The following is an 18,861-nucleotide window of genomic DNA, read 5'->3' as shown; positions in this document are numbered from 1 at the left end:
GCTCTAACTCATAAAGCAGAAGCCCATGGTTCAGCTGCCAGTCTGTGCTGAGCTAACCGATTTCTGCCAGGCAGTGGTAAGAGTGCTTCAATTAACCACAGTATCCTGGGGTTAAAGAAGGGAAAAATCAGCCACTCATTGTTAGGCAGAAAGGGTTTAGCTCAGTTGGATTGACAGCTGGTTTGTGATGCAGAGCGAGGCCAGCAGCGCGGGTTCAATTCCCGCACCGGCTGAGGCTATTCAGGAAGGTCTCTCCTTCTTAACCTTGCCCCTTGTCTGAGGTGTGGTGACTCTCAGGTTAAATCACCAGCAGTCAGCTCTCCCCCTCAAAGGGGAAAGCAGCCTATTGTCACCTGGGACTATGGCGACTTTACCTTTACGGAAAGTGTATTTGTGGGGACGCCAAATGAGACCAGAATCAGTATCATTTGTGAACTTCCTCAGTTGACTATCATGTTGACCCTCACTTCCCTAATTCACACAAAAGAAATAGCCAGGTACCAGAGATTGCTTCGCATCTATAAAACCATACCGTCACGACATGCAGAACCTTTGGAAAGGCGAGGCAGAATTAGCAACAAGGAATAATCTGATTAAAACCACTGTCACCTCGTGGGATAGTCCCAAGGCCAGTGTAAAGTCATCTTTTGTTATCTTCTCACAGGACAAATGGATGAAGGACTTGCTGGGAGTCAGAGGCAGTACGAGGGCTTTGTTCAGATGCTGGAGAAGGAGCTCGTCTGGTACAAACGAGCCAACCATGAGCTGAATGTGAAACTCAGAGAACTGTCTAGTTATCACTTGAATCAACCGGCAGAGCAGAGGAAACGTAAGGAGTGGGCCTATGGTGGCGGTCAGTGAAACTAGCTGCAACTTCCACACACCCGGTTCTCAATCCCAGGAATTGTTTAATTTTACCCAGGGACAAACCAGTTCGTGAAAGCATTCCCGATATTATGTTTGCACAAGAGTGGGATGGGCAGTTTGTCTTCCTCTATTCAAGTTTTTATTTTAATTCCTCATTATTTTCTCAGTTTTCCAATTTGTTGCAACTCTGTTAATGGAAAGTAGACTAATGCAGGCTGGCCAGAGGCATCTTTTATTTATGTCACCTTGTGAACTAAACTCAAGTGTATGAGTCAGTGAGGGAGATTTCGCTACTTCTGTGTCCTGCCCCCAATCCTAAATCAGACCAATCATTAATTATTTTTAAAGTTTAATTTTTTTTTTCCTTGTTAAATTTTGAAGACGAATGTGTATTTATTTATCCCATTCATATCATTGAAATTTCCATTGGGTTTATAACCAATTATGCACTTATGAAATGTAGTCACTGTCGTCAAACAACAACCTGTTTGTTTACTGCAGACTTCCACAAACAGGAATGAGAATAATTACCAGTTACTCAGTGTTGGTGATTTTAGTTGGCGGGTAACTCTTATACGGTGGCACAGTGGTTAACACTGCTGCCATACAGCGCCAGGGACCCAGGTTCGATTCCGACTTTTGGTAACTGTGAAGTCTGCACGTTTCCCCTGTGTCTGCGTGGGTTTCCTCCGGGTGCCCCGATTTCCTCCCACAGTCCAAAAATGTGCAGGTAGGGCTCGATATATGCGTTGCTACGGCCCTGGGGGTGTTATGCTTATTATGTGGTTTTATTGTTGTTTGTTACTGTTTGTTATATATTTTGTAAAAAATTTTCAATAAAAATTATTTAATAAAAAAAAAAGAAATGTGCAGGTTAGGTGGATTGGCCATGCTAAATTGCCCCTTATTGTCCAAGGATGTGTATATTAGGTGGGAGTTACGGGGATAGGGCAGTGAGCCAAGGTCGGGTGCTCTTCCAGAAGGTCGGTGCAGACTCAATGGGCTGAATGGCCTCCTGCACTGTAGGAATTCTGTAGAAAACTGTAGAGAACCCCCCCTCCTAGCTCCTTGTTCTCCCAGTAATTCTATGGGAGCATCCTCCTGAATAGGCAGATGTGGTTTCAACTTAACATCTCATCTGAAAGGTTGTGGGCACGAGCTACCAGCCGCATTGTGACCTAAAGGGAGTGCGACACAGCCAGGAGACAGCCAGTGCGCCTCGCGAGTTCCCAAGGTGTGACGATCAGGATCCCACCCTCAATGGGCAGGGCCAAGCCTCGCATGCCTAAGTAGATTTAAAACCCAGGATCTATCGGGCTTCTGGCATCTACCAGCCACCCCAGGGAGACCCCAGCCAGGCGCCGTTCACAAATGTGGACCAGGCGGAACGGCACCCAGGAGGCCCCCCGAGCTATCAGAGGCCCCTGGGTGGTCAGGGACAGAGCAGGGTGGCCCACTGGCCCTTCCCCTTGAACGCGGGCCATCTTGGCACTGCCACCCAGGAATTGACAAGGTGTCCGGCTGGCACTGCAAAGTGGGCAGGAACACTGCCGGGGTGCCATTGTAGCAGTGCCAGGGTGATACAGCCAAGAGTCAGGGCCTGAGGTGGCTGTGCCCATGAAAGGAGGAGGGGGGGGTGTGAAGGGTGGGGTGTTTGCAGGGCGGGTATGGAGGGACCTCTGGAAGGGTGGAGGGGGAGTGAAGGGTGCAGGTTCAGGAAGGTGGGGGGGAAAGGGTACGCGGGATGGCCTGAAAAGGTGGGGCCCTCAGCGACCCAGTAGTGGGTTGTCATCACTTAGGGTGGAAGTGGGGGGGCGGTTGTGCCCATGTGTTTTGGGGGGGGGGTGCCGACATTGGCCTTGAGTGGGGGCTGTGGGGGACCCTCAAGCCCACTTGGAGATCAGGGCACCCTTTCAAAATGGTGGCCCGATCTTTGAGGAGCTGGCCTGGCCAGTGGGTTCAGCTCCCCAGTGATGTAAATAATTCTAAGGGTGGGGTAGCCAGCTGAGAGACTCCACAGGGCCCAGATAAGTGTGGTTAGGTAGCGGTGGGGAACTTGACAACAGAGCTGGGGAGAAACTCCCAGAAAAACCTGCCACAAATGACACTTCTCCATTAGAACCCATCCTGTATCTCTGACCAGGCAGCACTGCCACATTACTGCACTACCTGTTCAAAACCTGCAGTGAGGCTTCATTCTTCATCCTTCTGATTGCAACGTGAGTGCCGACACTTTGATTTTCAGAAAGGCTCAGGGGTCAGGCTGACACTTGTAGTCCTTCACATGTTACCAGTAATCACAGTCACATTGCAACAAGAAGGAATCAGATGGAAGTTAGATGGTGGGCTCTAAGAGAAATCAAACAAAGTGAGGGGTGTTCCCCAGGTCCTGATTGTACAATTCTGAAAGTCAGACTATCCGATGACCGTCTGGCTTCAGGCCACAGCCAGAGAATATATAATAATAATTTTTATTATTGTCACAAGTAGGCATACATTAACACTGCAATGAAGTTACTGTGGGAAAACCCCTAGTCGCCATATTTCGGTGCCTGTTCGGGTACACTGAGGGAGAATTCAGAATGTCCAAATTACCTAAAAAGTACGTCTTTCGTGTCTTGTGGGAGGAAACCGGAGCAAACCCAAGCAGACAAGTGGAGAACGTGCAAACTCCGCACAGACAGTGACCCAAGCCGGGAATTGAACCTGGAACTTTGGCTCAGAAGAGAAAGAAGCTGTTTAAAATTAAATCGCAGTGTGCTTTTATGCTCTTTTGGGACGGGAACTGTGCAATAATGCAGGCTCTGTTCTCTTTCAGGTCTTGGATTTGTTGGGAGAGCTTCAGTAACTGTCGACCAAATGCCCCCAGCATCTGGAATAGAAGAAACTGGGAATCATATTGCACAAGATCAAGCATCTGTGCCATCAGCTGCTCTGGAACAGATTCCCAAATCCAAAGAGGATCTCCGCGATCTAGTTCACGCACCTCTGCCCCCCACTTGGCGAAGGTCATCTCTACCGACAGAGGATCAGGCTGGGCTGGAAGATCTGAGACTAAGGGACTCAGTGGAGCACCCGTACAATAGGGCAATGCAGCCTGCAGAGGGAGCCATGCACTGGGGTATTACACCCGTGCAGAAATCCCAAAAAACATTAAGACAGGCAAATCTCAATGCAAACATTTCTTTCTTCAATCCTGGGATCATTGATGTCCGAAAGAATCCAGTGGGATAGCTGAACATTTGGATACAGCAGGTCATGTGGTGTAATGCATCAGCACAGTTTCTCGTTGCATGATGAAGAAAACACACTTCTGAGAAAAAGCTTTTTTATTCCAATTTTTTCTACAAAGCAATTAAAATCAAAGAAAACAGTTTTAAGCAGAATTGTAATGAAGCTTTGGTGAGTCAAGCAGCAATGATAAAAGTGAACTTGGTTCAATTCACTTTTCTTGTTTTTAAAAAATACACACAATCTCAAAAATAACAGTGAAATTAATGATTAGAACAATAAGCGTGAAACTCAAGGGCAGGATCACAGCAACGTTTGGGATCAGAAATGCCAGTACTTGGGTGATTACATCCCCTATATAGAGAGCAACTGATCACACGCTGAAAGCTGCAAGGTTCTCCAATTTAGAGTGATAGTCCTTCTCACAGGGATGGATCAACATCATCCAGAACTCCTTTGAAAAAAGCATTGCTGAACTGCAAACATGTTCTCTCAATGTGTTTCAGGGTTGTGCTCCAATGCTTTACGCATGTCCTCCATTTCTGATCGATTGTGCGCCATTTTTAAGTGCATTAAGTTGAGAAAAAGCAGCAATTTGTAACTTTATTTCCACTTTGCTGTTTAAAGCCTACTTTATACCCAGCATATCCAAATTTGATGTAAACACCATCTTGCATTACAGTGAAAGAGTGTTTATCCCAGTTTTGGAGCATGTTCTTACAGTTATTTGCCACAAACTGGTTGTTACGACAACAATCGAAGTGCTGGTAAAGTATATGTTATTTTCGGTTGCATGTTAAGCTAACACATTTCAACAAGGAATAGATCAACGTGTCTATGAAAAGCAATCATCCTGAAGTTGTTGCTGAGTGGACCAATACTTTCACTTGGCAGTGGATTGAGAATCCAGCATGCCAATTCCCTCGTTATTCTCCAGGGAAGCAGTTTCCAAATTGATTTTCCAATGTCTTTCATAAAAGGCTGTCAGGGTGGGTGTAGGGCTGGATACAAAGTTCGGCATTGATCTTTTGCCTCTTGGACATGGATTTAATTCCAGCCCCAACTGATGAGGCGTGAAAGAAGCAATGGTTTTGGAGGTGGAAAGAAGGAGACGTAGAAGGAATATGTGGCGGAATTCTCCGTTTCTGAGACTAAGTGTTGATGGTGGGGCAGTATTTGTGGTCTTCTACAACAGCAAAACTGGCGCCACACCTGGACCGATGCAGCAACAGTTGAGGGGCTAGCACTGGCGCCACATGGAACACAATCGATTCCATGAGAAACAGTACGGGATTTTCTGGGTCCGTGATTGACACTCGGGCTGACAAGCTGCAGCCGTAAATACACACTTCACTCCCCACACACACTCATCCCAGCTAACAAGATAGCACTGGTTGCGCTGGAGGGCACTTACCCCACAAATGGGTTGGCTGGGGCCAGAGGGCATCTGGGGGGGGGGGGGGGGGGGTGGCCTGGGGGACATCTATAAGACTTGTGGCCTTAAGTTCACAGTGGGCATTCAGCGGTGTGCACAACTGTATGGCTGCCTTGCAGGCTGCGGCAATGGTGCTCTGTGCCTGTCCACCCCGACCCCAAAGCCCACCTCCTGGACATCCATCACTACTCCTTTCCCCCCCCCAGCCCTAGCAGAAGCCCCCAGGCCAACGGCACAACTGTCAAAAAACTATGTCAATGTCGGACATTTTCCGTAGCCCCCATATCTCCCTCAGCAGCCACGGCGCCTGCTTCATGATTTTCAAAAACACAAGTGAACCTCGCCAGAGGGAAGGTGGAGAATCGCGGAGGCCCAGGTCAGGCCCGATAATAATATGCCAACGGCATTTACTGTACGTGCCGAGTGGAACCCATTGACGCAGCTGAAGAGGCACCGGAGAATTGCGATTTGTGTGAAACTGGCACCCGCCATGATTTCAGCATCAAACCCGATTCTTTGCCAAATCAAGTTTCCTGATTCCCGACGGAGAATCCCGCCCATGAGCTTTATTTTGTGCAGCTTGAAAAATGTTATCTAATTGACCGATAGAATTGTGGTTTACAATGTAACCTTCAAATGTCACCGGCTCGTTAAACACTCATATCAAGAATTGAACAAATAAAAGGAGTTCTGCCTTTTTAAAGTATTCTATAATTATGTAGTCACAATTTCTGCCGGTCGCACTGTTAAGAACAAAGAACAAAGAAAAATTACAGCACAGGAACAGGCTCTTCGGCCCTCCAAGCCTGCGCCGATCCAGATCTTCTATCTAAAACTGTTGCCTATTTTCTAAGGATCTGTATCCCTCTGCTCCCTGCCCATTCATGTATCTGTCTAGGTACATCTTAAATGACGCTATCGTGCCCGCCTCTACCACCTCCGCCGGCAATGCGTTCCAGGCACCCACAACCCTCTGCGTAAAGAACTTTCCACGCATAGCTCCCTTAAACTTTTCCCCTCTTACCTTGAACTTGTGACCCCTAGTAATTGAGTCCCCCACTCTGCAGAAAAAAGCTTCTTGCTATCCACCCTGTCTATACCTCTCATGATTTTGTAGACCTCAAACCCCTCAACCTCCGTCTTTCTAATGAAAATAATCCTAATCTACTCAACCTTTCTTCATAGTTAGCGCCCTCCATACCAGGCAACATCCTGGTGAACCTCTGCACCTTCCCCAAAGCATCCACATCCTTTTGGTAATGTGGCGACCAGAACTGTATGCAGTATTCCAAATGTGGCTGAACCAAAGTCTTATACAACTGTAACATAGATTATAGAATAGAATAGAACAGTACAGCACAGAACAGGCCCTTCGGCCTCAATGTTGAGCCGAGCAATGATCACCCTACTCAAACCCACGTATCCACTCTATACCCGTAACCCAACAACACCCTTCCCCCCCCCCCCCCCCAACCTTACTTTTTAGGACACTACGGGCAATTTAGCATGGCCATTCCACCTAACCCGCACATCTTTGGACTGTGGGAGGAAACCGGAGCACCCGGAGGAAACCCACGCACACACGGGGAGGACGTGCAGACTCCGCACAGACAATGACCCAGCTGGGAACCGAACCTGGGACCCTGGAGCTGTGAAGCATTTATGCTACCGTGCTGCCCCATGACCTGCCAACTCTTGTACTCAATACCCCTTCCGATGAAGGAAAGCATGCCGTATGCCTTCTTGACCACTCTGTCGACCTGCACAGCCACCTTGAGGGGACAATGGACCTGAACACCCAGATCTCTCTGTACATCAATTTTCCCCAGGGCTTTTTCATTTACCATATAGTTCACTCTTCAATTGGATCTTCCAAAATGCATCACCTTGCATTTGCCCAGATTGAACTCCATTTGCCATTTCTACGTCCACTCTCCAATCTGTCTATATTCTGTTGTATTCTCTGCAGTACCCTTCACTATCTGCTGCTCCACCAATCTTAGTGTCATCTGCAAACTTGCTAATCAGACCACCTATACCTTCCTCCAGATCATTTATGTATACCACAAACAACAGTGGTCCCAGCATGGATCCCTGTGGAACACCACTAGTCACAGTTCTCCGTTTTGAGAAACTCCCTTTCACTACTACTCTCTGTCTCCTGGTGCACAGCCAGTTCTTTATCCATCTACCTAGTGCACCCTGGACTCCATGAGACATCACTTTCTCCATCAGCCTACCATGGGGAACCTTATCAAATGCCTTACTGAAGTCCGTGTATATGACATCTACAGCCCTTCCCTCATCAATCAACTTTGGCACTTCCTCAAAGAATTCTATTACGTTTGTAAGACATGACCTTCCCTGCACAAAACCATGTTGCCTATCACTGATAAGCCCATTTTCTTCCAAATGGGAATCGATCCTATCCCTCAGTATCTTCTCCAGCAGCTGCCCTACCACTGACGGCAGGCTTATCGGTGTATAATTACCTGGATTATCCCTGCTACCCTTCTTAAACAAGGGGACAACATTAGCAATTCTCCAGTCCTCAGGTACCTCACCCGTGTTCAAGGATGCTGCAAAGATATCTGTTAAGGCCCCAGCTATTTCCTCTTCCTCACCTCCCTCAGTAACCTGGGATGCATCCAGACCTGGGGACTTGTCCACCTTAATGCCTTTTATAATACCCAACACATCCTCCTTATGCCGACGTGACCTAGAGTAATCAAATACCTATCCCTAACCTCAACATCCATCATGTCCCTCTCCTCGGTGAATACTGATGCAAAGTACTCGTTAAGATTCTCACCCATTTTCTCTGACTCCATGCATAACTTTCCTCCTTAGTCCTTGAGTGGGCCAACCCTTTCTCTAGTTACCCTCTTGCTCCTTATATATGAATTAAAGGCTTTGGGTTTTCCTTAACCCTGTTTGCTAAAGATATTTCATGACCCGTTTTAGCCCTCTTGATTCCTCGTTTCAGATTGGTCCTACATTCCCGATATTCTTCCAAAACTTTGTCTGTCTTCTGTTGCCTAAACCTTATGTATGCTTCCTTTTTCCTCTTAGCCAGTCTCACAATTTCACCTGTCATTCATGGTTCCCTAATCTTGCCATTTCTATCCCTCATTTTCACAGGGACATGTCTGTCCTGCACTCTAATCAACCTCTCTTTAAAAGCCTCCCACATACCGTGATCAGGGCAGCATGGTAGCATTGTGGATAGCACAATCGCTTCACAGCTCCAGGGTCCCAGGTTCGATTCCGACTTGGGTCACTGTCTGTGCGGAGTCTGCACATCCTCCCCGTGTGTGCGTGGGTTTCCTCCGGGTACTCCGGTTTCCTCCCACAGTCCAAAGATGTGCAGGTTAGGTGGATTGGCCATACTAAATTGCCCTTAGTGTCCAAAATTGCCCTTAGTGTTCGGTGGGGTTATGGGGATAGGGTGGAGGTGTTGACCTTGGGTACAACTCTTTCCAAGAGCCGGTGCAGACTCGATGGGCCGAATGGCCTCCTTCTGCACTGTCAATTCTATGTAAAAAAAAAAAATCAAATGTGGATTTACCTTCAAACAGCTGCTCCCAATCCACATTCCCAGCTCCTGTCAAAATTTGGTATAGTTGGCCTTCCCCCAATTTAGCACTCTTCCTTTAGGACCACTCTCGTCTTTGCCCATGAGTATTCTAAAACTTACGGAATTGTGATCACAATTAATCAAAGTAATCCCCGACTGAAACTTCAACCACCTGGCCGGGCTCATTCCCCAACACTAGGTCCGGTATGGTCCCTTCCCGAGTTGGACTATTTACATACTGCTCTAGAACACCCTCCTGGATGCTCCTTACAAATTCTGCTCCATCTAGACCTCTGACACTAAGTGTATCCCAGTCAATGTTGGGAAAATTAAAATCTACCACCACCACCCTGTACTCCTACATCTTTCCATAATCTGTTTACATATTTGTACCTCTATCTCACGCTGGCTGTTGGGAGGTCTTTGGTACAGCCTCAACATTGTTACCGCACCCTTCCTATTTTTGAGCTCTGCCCATATCGCCTCACTGCTCGAGTCCTCCATAGTGCCCTCCTTCAGCACAGCTGTGATATCCTCTCTAACCAGTAATGCAACTCCTCCACCCCTTTTACCTCCCTCTCTATCCCTCCTGAAGCATCGATATCCTGGGATATTTAGTTGCCAATCATGCCCTTCCCTCAACCAAGCCTCAGTAATAGCAATAACATCATACTCCCAGGTAATAATCCAAGCCCTAAATTCATCTGCCTTACCTACTGCACTTCTTGCATTAAAACAAATGCACCTCAGACCACCAGTCCCTTTGCGTTCATCATCTGCTCCCTGCCTACTCTTCGCCTTAGTCACGCTCACTTCATGATCTAGTTCCTTACAGGCTTTAGTTACTACCTCCTTATTGTCCACTAACCTCATTTGGTTCCCATCCCCCTGCCACATTAGTTTAAACCTTCCCATTTGAACTTTTAACTCTTAGCATGTAGGAATTGCATTCTTGCTGCCTCAGGAGTTCCTGCTTGCCTCTTTATTTGATGTGAAACCTGTGTTGTGTGTAAATCCTCAGATTCTCACTGGTATGGTATTGGTGTGTGTCACAAATCAATGGAAGAATTGTGCATATTCTTGCATTGAGACAGTACCAGTGCACAAAATCACAGTACTAATGTACGTTCATCACTGTGTACCAGTATATCTTTGCTACGGTATGTCCCACACACTCTTGTTGGGGGTAACTTTCTGTATAGTTTGGTAGTGGTTGGCGGTGCTGATGTGTTCAGATCATCCCTTCCTTCATTGTACGGGCCTGTTGTAGGACTAGCAAGAGGGGATTTGTTGCATAGATCTCCAAAAAGGGTGTCTGAGACTGATACTTTCCCAGTTACAGGTAGAGCCAGTGCTCCATGTACTGCAACTGTCATATGGCACATGTACTTAATCCACATAGGTGTGATGGAATAATAGTGTTTTCTACAGTTTGAGGGTCGGATGAATCTTCTTGCAGCAAACTATAGAGTTGTGCTAGTCTGTGCATCTCAGCTGGATCTCACTGGTCAGGGGACAGGCTCAGCAGGGGCACGATGCTGCTGATCATGGACATTCAGGTATCCTGGATCACTTCCCAATGGTTGAATTGCAGGGTAGAATTTAAAGAAGGTACATATGTTAACTAGAGAGAATGCTTGGAAAGAAGTAACAAGCCAATTGACTATAGATAAAGGGCTTCTCTTATCAAGCGAGGTTGGGCCGCGGCCCACTGGAATTTAGAAGAATGAGACATGGGGTGAGATTCTCCGGAAAGATTTCTAAGTGTGGTAGCAAGCGGGAACTGCCGTGAGCTTCCCGGCGCTCGGCCTGGCGAGACCGGCAACGTTATTCAACATTAATTGGTCCACTTACCAAGACCCCACGGGCCTCTCGTCGCAAATGAAGGCTCGCACGCCAATTTGCCAGCACCGCCCTCGCCAGCTCCCCACCATCAAGGTCAAGCAGCACTTAAGCGGCACTTGCTCAGCCAATCCCAGCCAGCTCGCAACAATGGCGCCCAGGAGACCGGCCACAAGATCTGGGATGCAGATCTGGGGAGGCTGCTAGACGCAGTGGAGGCCAGGAGGGATGCCCTGTTCCCCGAAGGTCCCGGAGGGACAGCCATAGGGCAGCCAGTGCCGCGTGGGACAAGGTAGCGGCGGCTGTGAGCTCAGGGAGTGTGACCAGGAGGACTGGCCCCCAGTTCATGAAAAGGTCAACGTTCCAACACCGGGCAGTACGAGTGAGTAGATGCCCACGCAATCCTTCCCCCACCCCCCGCATCCCCAAGACCTTTCCACCGATACGCGAGCATCCTCCCCCAACTTCCCATGCGACCCCCTCCCCCTTCAACCCCCTGTACCCTTCCTTCACACCCCCTTCCCACCACTATAAACCACGTGTGTGACTAATGATGCCATCTGTGTTGCATCAGGAAAAACTCTCCCACAATTGCACAGACTGGCGGTGGTGTGCCGGACAGAAGAATCCTCACCAGCTTTGAGGAGCGAGACCTGGAGGTGACCAGTGTGGCCGAGGGCAGAGCGGTCACCAATGCAGAGATTGGCGGACGCCGCAGTGGTGAGGAACCACCTGGCTCCACCAGAAGGACTTGTCAAATGTGCGTTGTTATTGCCTTACTGACTGACAAATTCCTCCCGCTGACCACATGTCCATTCTCCCGCAGACCCTCTAGCCGATGGCGCTGGCCCATCCTGGGTGGCCCCTCTTCAGCCTCCCATGAGACCACCTCAGAGGAGAGCTCCGAGGATGCCACCATAATAGTCACGTCATGGCTGTCATTCGCCATTCTCCCCCAGTGCAGATACACATACCTTGATTGGAAATAATCTTTATTGTCACAAGTAGGCTTACATTAACACTGCAATGAAGTTACTGTGGAAAGCCCCTGGTCGCCACATACCGACGCCTGTTCGGATACACAGGGAGAATTCAGAATGTCCAAATCACCTAACAAGCACGTCTTTTGGGGCTTGTGGGAGGAAATCGGATCACCCGGTCGAAACCCACGCAGACACGGCAAGAACGCGCAGACTCCACACAGACAGTGACCCATGCCGGGAATCGAACCTGGGATCCTGGAGCTGTGAAGCAACAGTGCTAACTACTGTGCTATCGTGCTACCCCTATGTTGTGGACAGGCTTCTGGGCACAATCTGGTGAGCACCACACTGCTGTTGATGCACATCAGGTGGAGGCACAAAGTCCCAGTTGAGACAGCAGTCAGAGGTCTGCTGCATCCCAGGATCCAGCTGGGTCCCAATCTGATGCTGAGCCTGTGGAAGAGGTCACCCTGAAGCTGACGGAGATGTTGGGGTCCGGCCGGGAGATGTCAAAGTCACTCCAGCAGACCTATAGCCACTTGGAGGAGTCCTAGGGGCTACGGGCACTGGCGATATCATCGGCAATGCATGGCACCGAGGCCAATACTGCAAGGGTGGGTGGCAACCACAGTGGAGAGCTTGGTGCACGCGCGGCACCGTTAGTGAAGATGCCCAAAGCGTCGTGCAGTCGGTGACGGCCATGGCTGAGGGTATCGGCAGAATGTCCGACTCGCTGGGGGATGTCACCCAGTGCCAGGCTGAACTTGATGAGGTTCTGTGGGCCATATCCCGCTCTCAGATGGGAATGGTCAAGGCGCTGCGGAGCTTGACCCAGTCACAGGTGGACATTACAGAGGCGATGCAGAGCGTGTCCTAGTCACTGAGGAGCTTCACCGAGGGCGTCGACATAATGGTGGGGACCATGAGTAACCAGAAGGGTAGGCAGAACCAGATTATGTAGGGGCAGCTGGGGCTCGAACTAGCTGCCCCTCTGTCCCAAGGTGACCCGTAAGGTCCTATGGATGCTGAGCGGGAGGATGGGATACCGGGTGCCAACCTGGACCCGTCCCATGGAATGGTAACGGTGGCAACCAGCTTCACAATGTTCCACCCCTCTGATGAGGCCACGTCTCAGGGTCAGCACACGGTACAGGGCAGCATGGCTGTGCATGTGCTGCCGATAAGTGAGCCGGGGTCTCCGAGCACAGCCCCCAGAGGAATTCTGCCGGGGCACCAACACGGGACATGGTAAGTAGTTGGCTGCCTCCACCTCAGATGTGCATCCTGGGGATACACCTAGACGTAGTGGTATAGCTAGGAGGGCCAAGCACATCGAGGATCACTGAGGGTACCGGGGGAGGGGGGATGCATGTAGGGGGTGGGGGAGGGTGCAGCACTAATGACCAATGGGAGGGTGGAGAATTGTGAAACACAATAAACACCCTTGTGCACAACCAATACGACGCTTCTGGCACTTTCTTCCACAGAGCGGCAACCCCCGACCCCTTGACCCACCTCGCCAGGCATCCTCCCCCCTCCCAGTGGCACTCACCCACCCTATGGCTGTGGACATGTCCCAGAACTGTTTTCCATCCCCTGGGTGTTCGGATGTTGGCTGCTGCGTGTGTGGTGTTGCCTCCTGCAGTGTTCCGGAGCGAGTTTAGCTCAGTGGGCTAGACAGCTGGTTTGTAATTCAGAAGAAGGCCAGCAGGCGCGGGTTCAATTCCCACACCAGCTTACCTGAACAGGCGCCGGAATGTGGCGATTCGGAGATTTTCACAGTAACTTCATACTTGTGACAATAGAAGATTATTATTATTCAGGCACAGTGTCCAGGCATCGTGGTCTGATTGGGATGCTAGGCAATGAGCCCCACATGCTACATGGCCCTCCCTGTCTGATGAAGGCCATAATCTCGCACACTGGTGAGAAAACCACTGGGAAGGCGCAGAATCTAGATCACAGGTCTTGTGCATTTGTACAGTGCTGTATCATTGCTCTGCAGTCTGTTCAGAGAAAGTCTGGCCACTAAGTTAAAAAGCAATGCCTATTCATGCAGGAGATAAGCTATTTCAAAGCACAACCTAGAACCATAAAATTACACCAAATTTTATCTCATCCTCAACGAATGCAGCACAATGCAATGTGCATGGTCAAACCACAAATTATCTCTACAGTCCAAAAAAGGTTAAAACCCAGGAAGATGCCAATTCTCTGGATTTGATCCCTGCTCATGTTTCACATCAACACGAGGTTTTGAAAGCTCTCTTATACCCCACCAGTCAGTTCCATGATGATACATGTCCAGTGTCTTGGGTTCTGTTTCATTTGGTAACGTGGCTACTGGATCTGATGGGCAATCAGCAAGTTTTTTCTGAGCTCTCTCCTCAACATACAACTGCATCTTTAAGTTATCTGATGTCATAGTTTTAAGTGGGATTAGCCGTGGCTCTCGCATGTTCACTTCCTGTTCATCAGCATGGATCCATGGGAAGTTCTTTATTACTTGAATTTTCTCCATGTCTCGAGTGGCAACATCTCAGGTATTAACCAATACAGTAAAGGTACAGCCTGGAGGGTTGCTGTCAAGAATCTCATCACTGGGCGGCACGGTGGCACAGTGGTTAGCATTGCTGCCTACGGTGCTGAGGACCCGGGTTCGAATCCCGGCCCTGGGTCACTGTCTGTGAGGAGTTTGCACATTCTCCCCGTATCTGCGTGGGTTTCACCTCGACAACCCAAAGATGTGCAGGCTAGGCGGATTGGCTACGCTACATTGCCCCTTAATTGGAAAAAATAATTGGGTACTCTAAATTTATTTTTAAAAAAATAAAGAATCTCATCGCTGACACTGATCTTCAGGATCCATGCTCGAAGCAGCTGCTCAACACGGGAAAGCAGTGAGTCAGAGCTGACAGACAGTAGAGGAGGCTGGGGTATCTCAAAGACAAAGCGCTCCACAGGATGATGCTCCTTATCCAGGACCTCCACCACCATCCAATCCACCTCATTCTTCTCAGTCAGAGGTTTGATGCAGTGCAGTGTGTCCTGGATGTATGGGTTAAGCTCCGGGTGGCACGACATCTGGACAGGCACATTATACTACTTTCTCTTCTGAAACATTCCGATTGGATAAACCTGCCGGACATACAGGATCATATGAATAGCCACTTCTCGAAATTCACACAGTACAGCTGCAATCACTTGTCCAAAATTGAGATCCTGTCGTGTGAGGATGGCCATACTCACGAACACCCACCCTAATCTGGCACCGAGAGTCCCAGCCGCCGCACCACCAGCTGCTGAGTGCACTCCAAATTTACTCCGCCCATAGCTTCATTGTTTCCCGGCACCCGGCTCTGGGCCGCATCCTGACCTCACCGTCTGCTCCACATTCAATCATGTTTGTTAAGTTTCTCATCCCCATTCTCCTGCCTACTCACCATAACTCCTGATCCCCTTTTTAATCAAAAACCTATCTATCTCTGTCTTAACGACTCAGCGATTTTGCCTCCACAGCCAGTTGCGGCAAAGAGTTCCACAGATTCACCACCCTCTGGCTGAAGAAATCCCTCCTCATCTCAGTTTTAAAGGATCGTTCCTTCAGTCTGAAGCTGTGCCCTCGAGTTGAAACATCCTCTCCACGTTCAATCAAACTAGGCCTCTCAGTATTCTGTAAGTTTCAATAAGATCCCTCCTCATCCTTCTAAACTTCATTGAGTACAGAACCAGAGTCCTCAACCGCTCCTCAAATGATAAGTCTTCATTCCGGGATCATTCTTGTGAACCTCTGGACCCTTTCCAAGGCCAGCACATCCTTCCTTATATATGGGGATCAAAGCTGCTCACAATACTCCAAATGGAGTCTGACGAGAGCCTTACACAGCCTTAGAAGTACTTCCCTGCTCTTGGATTCTATCCCTCTCGACATGAATACTAACATTGCATTTTCCTTGCTAACTGCCGATTGAACTGTACGTTAACCGTAAGAAAATCGCGAACAAGGACTCCCAAGTCCCTTTCTGCTTCTGATTTCCTAAGCATCTTCCCATTTAGAAAATAGTTTATGCCTCCATTTCTCCTTCCAAAGTGCACAATTGTATTTCATCTGCCATTTCTTTCCCCACTCTCTTAGCCTGTCCAGGTCCTTCTGCAGCCTCCCTGCTTCCTCAACACAACCTGTGTACATATCTTTGTATCATCTGCAAACTTAGCAACAATGCCCTCAGTTCCTTCTTCCAGATCATTAATGCATATTGTGAATAGCTGTGGTCCCAACACTGACCCCTGTGCAACACCACTAGTCACCCCTTTATCCCCACTCTCTACCAGTCAGCCAATCCTCTATCCATGCCAGTACCTTGCCCCTAACACCATGGGCTCTTAACTTATTTAGCAGCCTCCTGTACAGCACCTTATCAATGGCCTTCTGGAAATCCAAATAGATCAAGCCCACTGGTTCTCCTTCGTCTAACTTCCTCGTTACCTCCTGGAAAAAATCGAACAGATTTGTCAGGCATGACCTCCCCTTAATGAAACTGTGCTGACTCAGTCCTATTTTACCATGCACTTCTAAGTACTCCGCAAACTCATCCTTAATAATGAACTCTAAAATCTTACCAACAACCAAAGTCAGCAAACCAACCCATAATCCCATGAATTCAAACCCATTTCTCCCGCACCAACCTTTGAGCCACTCAGTTACCTCTTTAACCTATTAACCCTGTGCTAGTTAGCTCATGACTCGGGTAGTAATCCAGAGATTATTACTTTTTTGGTACTGCTTTTTAATTTAGCCCACAGCAGCTCGTACTCCTTCAGCAGAACCTCTATTCTTGTTCTTCCTATGTCTTTGGTACTTGTGTGGACCAGGACCATTGGATCTTTACCTTCCCACTTCAAGTTCCTCTGCAACCCAGATGAGATGTCCTGAACCCGAGCTCCAGACAGGCAACACAACCTTCTGACTCTCGATCCTGGTCACAGAGAACAGTGTCTAAACCCCTAACTGTACTACCCCCAATTATGACGACATTTCTTTTCTCCCCCCCCCCCCCCCCTCCCCCCCCCCCCCCCCCCCCCACTTGAATAGCTCCCTGTATCATGGTGCTGTAGTCAGTTTGCTCATCATACCTGTTGGAATCTGAAACCTGTTGTACAAGGTCAAGGACTGACGCTCCTGCAGCCCGATCTCCTAGATCCCTCTACCCACCTCACCCTCCTGTATTTAATTTATATTTTTTTTACATTTCCAGGTAGTTTTAGTCTTTCTAATCTGTAAAATATTTATCTTTTTATCTTTAATCTGGATGCTATTTCGAAGGTCATGCAAGTTGGCAGTTACTTACCGTCCAATGAACTTACCAGTTTCCTGTGATGTCTCCCAAATTATTTTTCAAACTCAGCCCGGTGCTCAGAGGGTTCCTCACATCTCCCGCTCTTTATAAATCTCCGCTCTGACTCTCAGCTCCCGCTCTTTATAAATCTCTGCTCTGACTCTCAGCTCCCGCTCTTTATAAATCTCCGCTCTGACTCTCAGCTCCCGCTCTGACTCTCAGCTCTTGCTCTTTATAAATCCCTGCTCTGACTCTCAGCTCTCGCTCTTTATAAACCTCCGCTCTGACTCTCAGTTCCTGTTCTTTTTAAATCTCCGCTCTGACTCTCAGCTCTCGCTCTTTTTAAATCTTATCGAGACATACAAGATCCTGAGGTAACTTGATGCCAGGAGGATGTTTCCTCTTGTGGGAGAGACTAGAACTCGGGAACACAGTTTAAAAATAAGTCTCCCTTTTAAGCCAGAGGTGAGAGGATTTTTTTTTCCAGTCAGAGGGTTGTTAGTCTGTGGAACTCTCTTCCCCAGAGAGCAGTGGAGGCTGGGTCACTGACTTTATTCAAGGTTCAGTTAGATAAGGGAGCCAAGGGTTAATTTGGGGAGAGGGGGGAGGGGGGGGGGGGGGGGGGGGGGGAAGACAGGCAAGTGGAGTTGAGACCACAACCAGATCAGCCATGATCTTATTGAATGGCGGAGCATGGCCGAAGGGCCGAATGGCCTACCTCCTGCTCTTAAGACCTATGTCCATATGTTCCAATGGAGTGAACATCCTGTATAAGCTGAAAAAAATAGTCTCATAGTAACTGAGTAACAGAAACCGTCTGAACACCTTATTGAACCTTTTCTGCAATACACAGCTACGGAGTTGATCACTGCCTTACGTCCATCATTGTTTAATTTAGGAAATGCAAACACAGTGGGCAAGATTCTCTGACCCGCCGGCAGCAGGATCCCCCATTCCAGCAGCAAGCCAATGGGGTTTCCCATTGCTGCACCCCACGGGCTTGGTGTGCTGCGGGCAAAGTGGCGGATTCCGCCGACGGAGAATCTGGCAGTGCATCCCTGCTTGCTTAAGTTTCAGCCCCGACATCGCGGCCGGCGCCGAGGCGGAGAATCCATTTTCCCGCACGGAATCGTGACCGGCGCCTGTTCCCCGATTCTGCGGGCCCCGAAAAGCGGCCCACTCTCCGCGCAGCGCTGACCTGGGACCATTGCTGGATCCCCGCTCTGCCATTCTCCGGGAAACTAGCGTGGCGGCTGCGGAGTCATTCCACAGCCGCCCTGGTAGGGGGCGGGCCGATCGGACGGCAGGGTAAGGGTCATATACACGGCCGGGGAATGTTTGTGCGGGTGGTCAGGGACGGCGCGCGCGGCCGATGGGGGGTCTATTAGTCCACAGTTTTGACGCCGGCGTGGAGACATAGTCCCATTAACGGACAATCCAGCCCCATGATTCTTCACATGATAGTCTTGAATTGTTCCAAATTGATTAGGTTGGTACAAATTTTCTAACATAAAGAAACTCAGGAGTTTGCATCAAATCCAAAACTGATTTGTTTACCTGCTTATTTTTGGCTCCCATGGGTACATAGCT

At 48.8% G+C, this 18,861-nt stretch overlaps 1 protein-coding gene and 1 pseudogene across 3 annotated transcripts in view; one reads left to right on the top strand and one right to left on the bottom strand.

Moving 5' to 3' along the window:
* kif7 (kinesin family member 7) overlaps positions 1-4,799 on the top strand; it is a 42,958-nt gene extending 38,159 nt beyond the window's left edge. For 2 of the 3 annotated variants that reach the window (XM_038813374.1, XM_038813376.1), the window contains exons 17-18: positions 665-853; positions 3,686-4,799. In XM_038813374.1, coding sequence (XP_038669302.1) covers positions 665-853; positions 3,686-4,101 — 605 coding nt within the window. In that variant the 3' untranslated portion in view covers positions 4,102-4,799. The remainder of the gene's footprint in view (positions 1-664; positions 854-3,685) is intronic. The other variant, XM_038813375.1, reaches the window with a different exon arrangement.
* A 9,324-nt stretch (positions 4,800-14,123) lies between these two features.
* Positions 14,124-15,193, bottom strand: LOC119974845 (annotated as a pseudogene).
* Positions 15,194-18,861: the final 3,668 nt, after the last annotated feature.

The sequence above is a fragment of the Scyliorhinus canicula genome, chromosome 12, assembly GCF_902713615.1.
Source record: "Scyliorhinus canicula chromosome 12, sScyCan1.1, whole genome shotgun sequence".
Classification (NCBI taxonomy): Eukaryota; Metazoa; Chordata; class Chondrichthyes; order Carcharhiniformes; family Scyliorhinidae; genus Scyliorhinus; species Scyliorhinus canicula.
This window is presented reverse-complemented; position numbering and strand designations above follow the sequence as displayed.